General features: G+C 51.9%; 5 protein-coding genes across 5 annotated transcripts; 3 read left to right on the forward strand and 2 right to left on the reverse strand.

Moving 5' to 3' along the window:
• Positions 1–57: 57 nt before the first annotated feature.
• Positions 58–577, reverse strand: COCSADRAFT_283557 (uncharacterized protein). Its single transcript, XM_007698565.1, has one exon. It carries the CDS (start codon positions 451–453, stop codon positions 115–117), a length of 339 nt encoding a protein of 112 aa, XP_007696755.1. The 5' UTR covers positions 454–577; the 3' UTR covers positions 58–114.
• Positions 578–3285: 2708 nt separating this feature from the next.
• On the forward strand, positions 3286–5974 carry COCSADRAFT_33897 (glycoside hydrolase family 17 protein). Its single transcript, XM_007698300.1, has 3 exons — positions 3286–3731; positions 3788–4035; positions 4337–5974. The coding sequence occupies exons 1-3, from the start codon at positions 3581–3583 to the stop codon at positions 5636–5638; spliced, it is 1701 nt and encodes a 566-aa protein (XP_007696490.1). The 5' UTR covers positions 3286–3580; the 3' UTR covers positions 5639–5974.
• A 1254-nt stretch (positions 5975–7228) lies between these two features.
• COCSADRAFT_283644 (uncharacterized protein) lies at positions 7229–7933 on the forward strand. The gene has a single exon (XM_007698566.1). It carries the CDS (start codon positions 7344–7346, stop codon positions 7740–7742), a length of 399 nt encoding a protein of 132 aa, XP_007696756.1. The 5' UTR covers positions 7229–7343; the 3' UTR covers positions 7743–7933.
• Positions 7934–7936: 3 nt separating this feature from the next.
• On the reverse strand, positions 7937–8954 carry COCSADRAFT_178766 (uncharacterized protein; the record flags this gene model as incomplete). Its single annotated transcript, XM_007698567.1, has 3 exons — positions 8343–8954; positions 8169–8279; positions 7937–8106 (listed from the first exon to the last, which is right to left on the reverse strand). Exons 1-3 carry the CDS (start codon positions 8494–8496, stop codon positions 7937–7939), a joined length of 435 nt encoding a protein of 144 aa, XP_007696757.1. The 5' UTR covers positions 8497–8954.
• Positions 8955–9513: 559 nt separating this feature from the next.
• On the forward strand, positions 9514–10940 carry COCSADRAFT_157432 (uncharacterized protein; the record flags this gene model as incomplete). Its single annotated transcript, XM_007698568.1, has 5 exons — positions 9514–9557; positions 9617–9824; positions 9879–10035; positions 10085–10470; positions 10518–10940. 5 exons carry the CDS (start codon positions 9514–9516, stop codon positions 10938–10940), a joined length of 1218 nt encoding a protein of 405 aa, XP_007696758.1.
• Between the last annotated feature and the right edge of the window lie 227 nt (positions 10941–11167).

Below are 11167 nucleotides of genomic sequence, written 5' to 3' on the forward strand. Positions count from 1 at the left end.
GAGCTGTGTAAACATCACGTGATCTTAAAATAAGAAACCACTCTTTTCCAACGCGCATGCTGTACCCGACGCGTTCGTGGTTGCTTTTTTCGGTAACTATTCAAGGAACAAAAATCAGGCTTTGTTCAACAATTGTTTTCTGTGGTTATTCCCTTTAAAATCATGTAATGCATACGTAAGGCTAATTGAACAGAGAAGGAAGAAAAAATAAACAATTAGAGTAGTACCAGCATCCCCGTTGCCCATAGAAGCAATTCCCGGCTTGGTATGGAAGAAAACACAACTGCGACAAAGTCTAGGCGCGCGTTTGAATCGATGGGTTTGAAGACACGTGATGCCAGGCGTGGCGCAGTCCGCTACGCAGTGGTACAGATTAGTGTCGCGTCCGTGTACATACCAAGACGCGGTTTGGGGCTGAGGGTGAGATACTAGTGAACTTTGGTACGCATTCATTCCAAGAATGTAAAAGTATCTGACGAAACGCGCCTGTTATTGCGCAGCCAGCCAAGAGGGGAGGGAGAAACGTGGCTGTGAATATCTGGGCAGATATCAAATCAAAGTAAAAAGGATATTCGAGGACATTGGTAAAGAGAATAAATAATTTCAGGATTGATTGTTTTACTTTGGGTGCTACATGACATCACAGATATTGTTGGTGAGTTGCGAATATTGACTAGTATGGGTTTTGCTAAAATTACTTTTGCTCTTCTTGTTTTGCAAAGTTAATCTGCATCTCACACCACTCATTACTTACACAGGATCATATCTCGTTCGCATCTAACATACTAACTCATTTTTTCAAGGAAAAGAAATTAGGAAGCCGTAACCCGACCTGCCCGTATCATGTAATCGGCATCTGATATAACTAATCGTTTCTCTTACAGAGACCCCGTGTCGTGATTCTCCGGCAGGAACATTGTCAAAGAAATATCTGCACTCGTGTCCTGGAGCCGTGACGTCCAAAAAAAGAACTCCGTATTATAGACAATAGCCTTGCATATTTCTCGGTCTCGCATGTTCTACTTCAGAGCCACAGCATTCCATGCACAATCTACAGTCATCACCGCTTCTCTGTCCACAAGACAATTTCTCTTCCATCTGCACCCATAAATAAATTAACCCGCACTTAGGGAAGCAAGAGGGATATGTACGCAATGAACGGAGATGATGAACAAAGATGGTATGTAAGATGTGTAATGTGGGATCAGATGCAAGGTCCGAAATTGATTTTATGACTTTAATAAGTTTTGTGGTTGAGAAGCTAGAGCAGATCACAAGTTAGAACTGGAAAGTGGTTCTGTCGGAGAATGTGGATGTCAGGTTCGACTTGGTGTTTGCGGATGGGACAATGGAAACGGGTTTGGAGTCTTATGGTTGGGGGTGATGGTGAGGGGTCCAGGGTTCGCAAGGTGATGTCGCATTAGAGACCGGTGTCTTTTGGCGTCTTGAGTGAATTACTGATATGCGCAGACATCGAGACGGATGTTCGACTTGCGCAGTACGTTAGGGAGGGTACAGTGATGGTGTTTGGACAGGGATGCGCTGGACAGGTTCAATAGCATGGCGATGGTAGTCTGTGGATTTTCGCTTTATTTTTGAGAGCGACTGAAGATTTCGTTGGAGACTTGCAGTTTCGATTAGTCAGATGTGAATCAGCAATAGAATACAATGAGCAATAGTTTTCGCATTTCACGATGATTTGAAGCACGTTGTCCTCTGTTTGCGTTTGTGCACTGGAAGCGCGCGCGCCCTCTTCGAACTGTCGATGGGTCTTTAGTGGCCCGCATTACCTATGCGTAGCACTTATTAGATGTCAAGTGCACGTCTTTATGCCATACGTTGACGAGAGTCAATGTAGACATGAAGGATGCAGTTGTGTTGGCGTCAGAGATAATTCAGGCGTGCAGCCACAGGAAGAATCCAAACGAGAGTGTTAGGGACTATGAAGAACACATGTTTTCACGATCCATAGAGGCGGTGATCAAGAGGGCCAAGAGCAGGGAAGGACGTTTTCAGTGGACCCGGGGCAAAAGAGTGTATATATAGGTTGAAAGCACACTGTTCTGGCCAGGGGGATAGGCACGGCCTGAGCAACAGACGATCGGACTTGGCAGAGGAGAGTTGAATAATTCTCTTTTATTGCAAGTAAGACAATCGATATCTTAGACACTACAGTATCCAAACCTGATCAATAATTTTAGTGGTATGTTGGCCTGATGTGTAGAGAGTCTCCGCTTGCGATGACATCTTGTGCGGTTCGTAGAGATTTTGGTCAGCATGGCCTAGTTTCAGAACACACTACATATGCTGCTTGCACCCTTTACTTATATATCATAATAAGGACCGCGCTGGCCCCCTCGATCGAAGCTTTTTTAGCGCTATAGAATCGAAGTGATTGCGGCACAGAGCGATGGTTGGCTGACCATATTCCGCATCGTAGGCAGCGAATCAGAATCGGCAATTCAAATACAGGCACAATGAGCAACCTCCCGAGACGAATGGCCTGGACCGCAAGCGGTTCCGCGGCACAGGAATGGCGGTATGTGTTGACCTCATTTCTCGCAGCTTCGCCGTCCACAGGATACACTCGCATAAATGTATAATAAGGTTGCAGCGCGACAGGCATACCTGACTGGAGAGCTTAGTGACGTCCATCATCGATAGCCGGTGTCCTATTTCTGGTGGCGTGGTCGAGTCGTGTGGATAAGGGGGCGCACGCCAGCCTCGTCTACCGTTACCCACCCTTGTTATGAATACGAGCTTCGGCCAGTTAAAACAGCGGTCAAGAAGGCGATTCCCTGTCGAGACCGTTTGGTACCTGCATACCGGCTAGTGCTGTGGCCATGGTTCCGGCTTGTGAGGTGCACAACACATTTAACCACGCGTGAATGCTTCGTCTTACGGCCGCCGTCCGTAATGTCATCGATTCGCCAGACTAAGACGCCAGTGATCCGCCGTCACCACACCAGCGAGAGGCAGAGATGTAATACGAGATGGTTCTGTGGCTGCTCCGACAGGCGCAACATGCCTGCGCGGGACGATAGGGTTTCTCGTGTGCAGAAGACAGCTGGTGTCAGAAGGCCGATGTCGTATTTGTTGCTGTGACGCACTTGGTAATGTTGTTCAGGGTGAAGGCGCTTAGCCACATCCGCAGCTAGAGCCGATCCGCTCTCCACCCAACACGACTGCGATACCCCAGATGTCATTTCCGCTCGGGGCAACTCACGAACTCAATAGAGCCGGCAACAGCATGCCCATGCCGTTCCTGTGCAATGAGGGCCGTAGCAATTTCCAGGGCCCCTAACTAACGCCTTTTGAGCCACAGCGGCCCACGGCCTGGTCAGCTCACAGGCCATGGCTCAGCACTCAAAAGCTCCGGGTTTCCAGCCTGACTTTGGACTCTTTTTTCCCTCGTTACGCAAGGCTTTTCGTTACGCATCGCCTCGTTGACAAGTCTTTTTGGCCTATTGTGCCCTGTCGCTCTTTATACGTTTTATATCTTAATAATACCCGCTTCACTCGCTCAGCGGACTAGCACCACTACCCCCAGTTTACCACAAAACCCCGTACCGATTCCAAGATGAAGTACGCATTTGTTGCAGCTGCCCTTGCTGGGTCAGTCTTTGCCTCCCAGCATAAGGCTCATGCTGGTTTCCACCAGCGCCGCCACGACCACGCTGCGGCTCCCCAGGAGGATGTTTGCACTGTCTACACCACCGTCTACGTGACTGGTCAGTAATAGAACAGCAATCATATTATCACCGATACATATCCTAACACCCAACAGGCCCTCCTCCAAGCTACCCCACTGCCACCCCGGAGACTCCCAAGCCCAGCAGCCCTGCTGTTCCTCAGCAGAGCCAGCCTCCTGTCTACCCTCATGGAGGACAGCCTCCTAAGCCCGAGGTTCCCCAGCAGAGCCAGCCTGTCCACCCGGATACTCCCAAGCCCAGCAATCCTGCTGTCCCCCAGCAGAGCCAGCCGGCCACCTACCCCGCTGTTCCTCAGCAGAGCCAGCCTCCTACTTACCCCCAGGAAGGTCAACCCCCTAAGCCCGAGGTTCCTCAGCCCAGCAGCCCTGCTGTCCCCCAGCAGAGCCAGCCTCCTGTCTACCCCCAGGGTGGTCAGCCTCCTCACCCGGCTGTCCCGGCCTCCACTTCCTGCGATGAGGAGACCCCCAAGCCTACTGGCCCTGCTCCAGGTGTCCCCCAGCAAAGCCAACCTCCCACCTACCCCCAGGGTGGTCAGCCTCCTAAGCCCGAGGTTCCCCAGCAGAGCCAGCCGGCCACCTACCCTGCTGTTCCTCAGCAGAGCCAGCCTCCTACTTACCCCCCAGGGAGGACAACCCCCTAAGCCCGAGGTTCCTCAGCCCAGCAGCCCTGCTGTCCCCCAGCAGAGCCAGCCTCCTGTCTACCCCCAGGGTGGTCAGCCTCCTCACCCGGCTGTCCCGGCCTCCACTTCCTGCGATGAGGAGACCCCCAAGCCTACTGGCCCTGCTCCAGGTGTCCCCCAGCAAAGCCAGCCTCCTACCTACCCAGGTACTCCTCAACCCCCTCAGCCTGAGGCACCCAAGCCCAGCAGCCCAGCTCCTACCTACCCCCAGGGAAACCAACCTCCTAAGCCCGAGGCTCCCAAGCCCAGCACCCCAGCTGTTCCCCAGCAGAGCCAGCCCACCTACCCGGGTGTTCCCCAGCCTCCTAAGGAGAGCAAGCCCGCTCAGACTCCCTCTGTCCCGGATGCCAACAAGCCCAAGCCTACTCCTTCCAGCAGCAGTGCACAGCCCAAGCCTACCAAGCCATCCGGTGGCAATGGTCACATTGTAACCAACGGCGACAAGTGGTCCATCACCTACACTCCCTACGCACAGTCCGGCCAGTGCAAGGAAGCTGGTGAGGTTGCTTCTGACATCGAGAAGATTGCTGGTCTCGGCTTCACCACTATCCGCGTCTACAACACCGACTGCGGTGTCTTCGAGAACGTTGTTCCTGAGTGCGAGAAGCACGGACTCAAGATCATCTACGGTATCTTCCTCGAGGCTGGCGAGAAGGGCTGCTTCTCCGAGTACGCCAACAAGCAGCTCGACGACATCAAGAACAAGGCTCCTAAGGACAGCATCTCCATGGTCATTGTCGGCAACGAGTGCATGTTCAACGGTAACTGCCAGCCTGAGCAGCTCGCTTCTTACATCGACCACGTCCGCGACGAGCTCCGTGGCGCTGGCTTCCCCTCCACTGTCCCCATCACCACCACCGAGCCCGTCGACGTCTGGGAGACCAAGGGTGCCGCCCTCTGCTCCCACATCGACGTCTTCGTCTGCCAGGTCCAGCCCTACTTCACCCAGTCCGTCAGCGCCGACATGGCCGGTGACTTTGCCGCCCAGCAGCTCGAGCAAGCCTCCAAGGTCTGCCCCGAGGCTGCCGCCCGTGGTGCCTACATTGGTGAGATCGGCTGGCCTTCCCAGGGTCAGACCAACGGCAAGGCTGTCGCTAGCCCCGATGCTCAACGTACTGCTATGCAGAAGATTCAGGAGGCTGTCGGTGAGAAGGCTAGCGTCTTCTCCTTCCAGGACGACACCTGGAAGCCCGCTGGCGCCTATGGTGTTGAGCAGCACTTTGGCTGTGTCGATGTTCTTGCATAAGTCAAGCAAACCTTTGAAATAAAGGGGAAATAGTCCATATGTATCTCTATGTAGCGCATCATCACCTCAAATCTTGTTGCAAATATAGCAGCTTGTTACCCTGCTGCGTTCTTCTCACGCCATCATGTGTCTTTATTTCTTTCCTTTGTTTTATTAGTCTTGCCTTCGCTTTTGTGTGAATCCATGATCGAGAAGGGAACACACATGCAGACTTGGCAACATCGATAGAGGAAGTGGGTGGCCTTGGAAGTGTAGCTGATTTAGTGTTTAATCTCTTATAACCTAGTAGTAAAGCGGAAAAAATCCAACCCTGATACTATTCATCCTTTGCAAACAAGTTTTTTTTCCATTGTTTGTTTTGGCAATTGAAGACCTTACAAATGTGGTTCAGGGGGGTCCCTGATAGGTTACTTTTCTCGGTGACTTGGAAATTTAATCTCCGCACAGGAAATACACAGCCTGTAAGAAGTAGTGGCGTTTTCTTTCGCAAATTAAACTAGGACTCGATGGTCCCTTCATAACCGAAAAGGTGGCTCATCGTGCCTAGGCTTGCCTGCGTTTGTTGTAAATGCGAGCACGTTAGTGTCAAACTCTCATCGCATCATCTTAACATGCAATCCATGCAAAGGATGAGGTCGCAATATGCCCGTTTGTCGAAGCTATCCACCGGGCATGGTTGTTTTGTTTCCTCCGGGTCGTAGCGCTGTCAGCCGGCTTTACTGTCATTCCGGGTATACCTAAGTATCCGAATGTTTTCGTCCTTCCTCAACCATGTCATTTTTTTGTTACTAGTAAGTATTCCGAATAATACCTCAAAGGATTGCTGCGGCGTACCCCGATAGTCGGGCCTTAATGTTTAATGAGACTGTTACTTGCTATTACTAGTGCGGGGTTTATACGTCAGCATGGGGGGATAAGCGTACGTATGTACATGCGGTTTTTAACGCAAGTAGAGGTGATCTAGGCCTAGCATCACGTGTGGGTTGACATAGGTCAGGGAGGGTTGTGGTTGTACTTGGATCATATTTGTTGTGTGCCTGAACTGGGATTCAAGGACCGCTGCGTCGGATTAATGAGGATGGCGGAAGGTGGCGGAAGGTGAAATTGCAGGTGTGGCTTTGGTTGAATGTAAGTAAGAAGGTGCGGGACGGGCCGAGGAAGGTGCAAGCATACGTGTGTGTTTACAAAACCTTTGTTGTGAGGTGAGGCGAGGAAACTGACAACAGGAATGCATGTAAACATCCGGGTATTGCTGTTGTATGTAGATGCTTGTAGCTTGAACAAGATCCAATAGATTACTTCTATCGATGCTTCTCGCTGGCTACACCTTGATCAATACTACTAGATACTTTTCTTTCCGACACCAGCAACCCCACATAAAATCTATTCCAAGTAACACCAAGAAAGAACAGAACAAAAAAAATATCCTCCATACTTCACATAACCAGGCCAAAGGTCACGATAACTACAAGTCAAAGTGTACTACTTACATCCATACTAACCCCCATCCGCCCAAGCGCCCCTGCAACCCGCCAAACCGGGAGATCGACAGGGCATACGAGTCGCTTAGAACACAGCGCCATCGTAGCCTTGCTTTTCACCCCGCCCAAACGTCTGCTCAAAAAATTTGTGTCCAACAATCCATCTATGACGTTTTATCCTCGGAGCCACCAGTAAATATCCGCGTACATATATACGCGCAAAGATGGTGCCACGGGCACGTCCCCGTCATCGACCTTGGACAGTAGCAACGCTCGCTGGCGTGGCGTCGCTGCTTCTCCCCGCTGCGACGCTGATGCGGTTATACGCTCTGTCGCGGTTTCCCCTATATGCGGTTATGTATGCTGGTGCTATTAGTGGGGTTACGTTTTTGTTTTATGGGTATGATAAGATGCAGGCGCGCAATATGGAGTGGAGGGTCAAGGAAACGACGTTGCAGACGCTGGCGCTTGTTGGCGGGTGGCCGGGTGCACTGGCGGGGATGCATTATTTTCAGCACAAGACGAAGAAGGTCGCATTCCAGGTTGTGTTCTGGGGGATTGTGCTGTGTTGGGAGGGTGTTGCTTGGTTAGTGTGGAGTAGAGGGGCCACAGTAGGAAGATGAGGTGAGATCAAGACATTGATTGAATAGTTGAGGTTCATGAGATATTGAGTGTTATTACAAAGGGGTCGTCAAGGTCGTAGGAGGCGGTAACAGCCACCGGAAGAAGAAAAGAGATGCGTCATAATCATATCCGAACAACGAGAACGCTCATCAAAGATAACCAGCCGCTCATCCACCCAAACATCATCACGCCGTTACTCCGCCTTCTTTGGAACGTGGTACTGAGCGGTATCCTGAACCTTGTTCGTCACTGCCGAGACACGTTCAAGCGCAGCTTTGGGATAACTCTGGACGGTGTCCCAGTCAAGCCACACGTTCTTAGTAGAGTTCGACGCCGAATCCCTGGCTTGGGTGACTGCGTGAACTGTACAAAGAAGGGGCATTAGCGACCAGTAAAGGGACGGGTGAGAGTGTCCGCAGCTTCACCAGTTTGCTCGCCAATGGGGTTTTGGGTGGCGCCACCGGCCAGGTTGCCAAGGCCCTTCTTGAAGGTCTTGATGTTCTCTTGGTCGGAGGCAGGAACCTTGTCGAGGGCATCTGCAATGTGTCAGTGTATCCTAAGTAGTAATGCGAAAGAAGTGGGGGCATGTCACGGCTTACCCTTGGTCATGTAAGACATCTTGTTCTCGCCCATGGTCTTGAGTGCCTGGCGCTCCATCTTGCGCTTTAGCTCAGGCGAGATGCCGAAAACGTACAGGTAGGCTGCGGTCAAGGCGATGAGACCTGCGAAGATGGCGAGGAAGCTGACAGCCATGGTTGAAAGTTGAGAGTGTGTTTGTGAGGTGAGGGTTATAGACAAATTACTGGTGCTAGAGAGAGGTTGGAGAAAGCTGAAGAAAAGTGATAGTTGTGTGTGTGTTGATCAAGACCCTGATTTTATGTATGGGCAAAACAGCATGACGTAGGAATCGCACATGCAAACCTGTCAGGCTTGCTCCCGCTGCACGACCAGGATCGGCTCTCACGCCCGACCGTTTGATGGCTCCTCCCTAGACTGACGTCTCTTTCCTTTCCTATGATGTATTATCCTCTTTTACACATACTGTTACTGGCGACAAAGATTCATGGAGGCGCGCCAGATGCGCCTCGAGTGGATTCGGTAAGGCCCATGCTTTGGGTGCTAGAGATGACAGGAGCCACAGTGGAGTGAGTGATGGCGGCTGACAGCAGATATTCGCCAAACGGGCTGCTGCCCTCATTTTGCAAAGCAGTGCCGTCAGCAGTGCCAATGCAGCCTTGCATACATGGCCATCAGGAAGCAGCGGCAGCGGCAGCGGGATATACATAGACACAGAGAGTATTGGTACGAACGTATAGACATGGTTAGATTACGCAGCTAGGCGGTGCTGCGCCTCAAAAAGTCAGCCACAGGCCACGAGGCGGACACGACTTTCAGGTGCGCCTGCGCCTGCCCCCACCGTCGGCCCAGGTGCAACTCCAGCTCGTCCAGAAACAGACCCTGGACTTATTATTGCTGACCCAGCTCAGCCTGTGCCTCCTTTTTCACCACTTCTTTTTTCCCTTTGCCGCCCGCTCTTTTCCTCGTTCAGAACGCCTTGCTTCCTGCGTATCTGTTGATACCTACCCCTCACCAACCTCCCCGCCAGCTGAACGCGCCCGATAGGCACCCCCAAGCTTCACCTTACACCCCCAAAACACTCCCGCCGCAGTCGTATAACTGCACACCGGCTTGCCCATCATGAGTATATGCCCATTCTCTACATTGCGCTGCAAGCTGCTCGTCTGACTGACTGCGTGCACAGTGACCAACATGCTCAACAAGCTGCACGGCCAGCCCGATAGCTATGATCGCAAGTGGGTGCTTCTTGATACCCCGCGCCCGCTTGTATCCTTACTGAACGTACCAATTGCAGATCACGATACCGCTTCGGAAAGACACTAGGCGCCGGAACGTACGGTATTGTCAGGGAGGCTGACTGTCCCGAGGGCAAGGTCGCCGTCAAGATTATCCTGAAGAAGAATGTCCGCGGAAACGAGCAGATGGTCTACGACGAGCTGGAGATGTTGCAGCGCATGAAGCACCCGCACATTGTCAAGTTTCACGACTGGTTCGAGTCAAGGGTAGGCATGCTGACGAGGACGTGGGGCAGGCTAGCAAGCTAACATTCTGCCCAGGACAAATACTACATTGTGACCCAATTGGCAACTGGTGGAGAGCTCTTCGACCGTATCTGTGAAAAGGGAAAGTTCACAGAAAAGGACGCCGCCGAGACGATTCGACAGGTACTTGACGCAGTCAACTATCTTCACCAGAACAATGTTGTACACAGAGGTTTGTCGTGCGTCCGCTGGCTCACCACAGCGATACTAAGAATAGACAGATCTCAAGCCAGAGAACCTCCTCTATCTCACACGCGACGAAAACTCATCCCTCGTACTTGCTGATTTCGGTATCGCCAAGATGCTTGACTCCAAGACTGAAGTCCTAACCACCATGGCTGGCTCATTCGGATACGCTGCTCCTGAGGTGATGCTCAAGAAGGGCCACGGAAAGCCCGTCGACATGTGGTCTATGGGAGTCATCACATACACACTGCTCTGCGGATATTCACCGTTCCGATCAGAGAACCTTGCGGATTTGATTGAGGAATGCAAGAATGGCCGCGTCATTTTCCACGAGCGCTACTGGAAGGAAGTCAGCCCTGAGGCCAAGGAGTTTATCAAGAATCTACTGGAGCCCGACCCAGCCAAGCGACCGACAAGCGAAGTGAGCAAAATTGTCTCGTGTATCGGCTGATGGCTAACAATTTCTAGGCTGCCCTCAGACACGTATGGCTCAGCGGAAAAACTGCCACGGATCACAACTTGGTGCCAGAGATCAAGGCATACGCGGCAAAGGCTCGCCTCAGGCGCGGTATCGAATTGGTCAAGCTTGCAAACCGCATTGAAGCGCTCAAGATGCAGGAAGACGAGGAGGAAGACGTGCCTGGCGAGGCTGACGTGCCTGCCAACGCGCGCGAGGCTGCAGGTGAAGCCATTGCTGGACATTCAGACAGCAAGAGCCTGGAGACTAAGGAGACGCCGGGCACAGGCAAGGGACCTGGACGTCTGAGCAGAATTGCAAAGGGAGCCATCTTCCGAGAAGTTGTGCTTGCCAAGGTGCGCGAGATGAAGGAGCAGGAGGCGCGAGCAGAGTTTGAGAAGAACGCAACATCAGAAAAAGCAGCAAGCAAGTAAAGGAGCTTGTTGGGCAGTCTTTTCCTTGTTACTGAGGTGTTGTCACAAACATGATGGGTTTGCTGCGGTGTTAGCGGAGGGTCTCATTGTTCCATGTATACCCCTGAGAGACAACAGCCAGGACACCGCGCCTAGTAGCTCTTGAATGGTGATATCAGTGTTTGTAGTTCCAAATTGGGGGGACAATGTGTGTTGTGATTGTTTTTATTGGTGTTGCTATTGTTGGT

Source organism: Bipolaris sorokiniana, assembly GCF_000338995.1.
Source record: "Bipolaris sorokiniana ND90Pr unplaced genomic scaffold COCSAscaffold_3, whole genome shotgun sequence".
NCBI classification, from domain to species: domain Eukaryota; kingdom Fungi; phylum Ascomycota; class Dothideomycetes; order Pleosporales; family Pleosporaceae; genus Bipolaris; species Bipolaris sorokiniana.

Bases quoted from the DNA above. Each gene is read 5' to 3' on its own strand.
- COCSADRAFT_283557 (XM_007698565.1), bottom strand. From the start codon at position 453: ATGAATGCGTACCAAAGTTCACTAGTATCTCACCCTCAGCCCCAAACC.
- COCSADRAFT_283644 (XM_007698566.1), top strand. From the start codon at position 7,344: ATGGTGCCACGGGCACGTCCCCGTCATCGACCTTGGACAGTAGCAACG.
- COCSADRAFT_33897 (XM_007698300.1), top strand. From the start codon at position 3,581: ATGAAGTACGCATTTGTTGCAGCTGCCCTTGCTGGGTCAGTCTTTGCC. The intron at 3,732-3,787 runs GTCAGTAATAGA...AACACCCAACAG, and splicing joins CACCACCGTCTACGTGACTG to GCCCTCCTCCAAGCTACCCC. The intron at 4,036-4,336 runs GAAGGTCAACCC...CTTACCCCCCAG, and splicing joins AGCCTCCTACTTACCCCCAG to GGAGGACAACCCCCTAAGCC.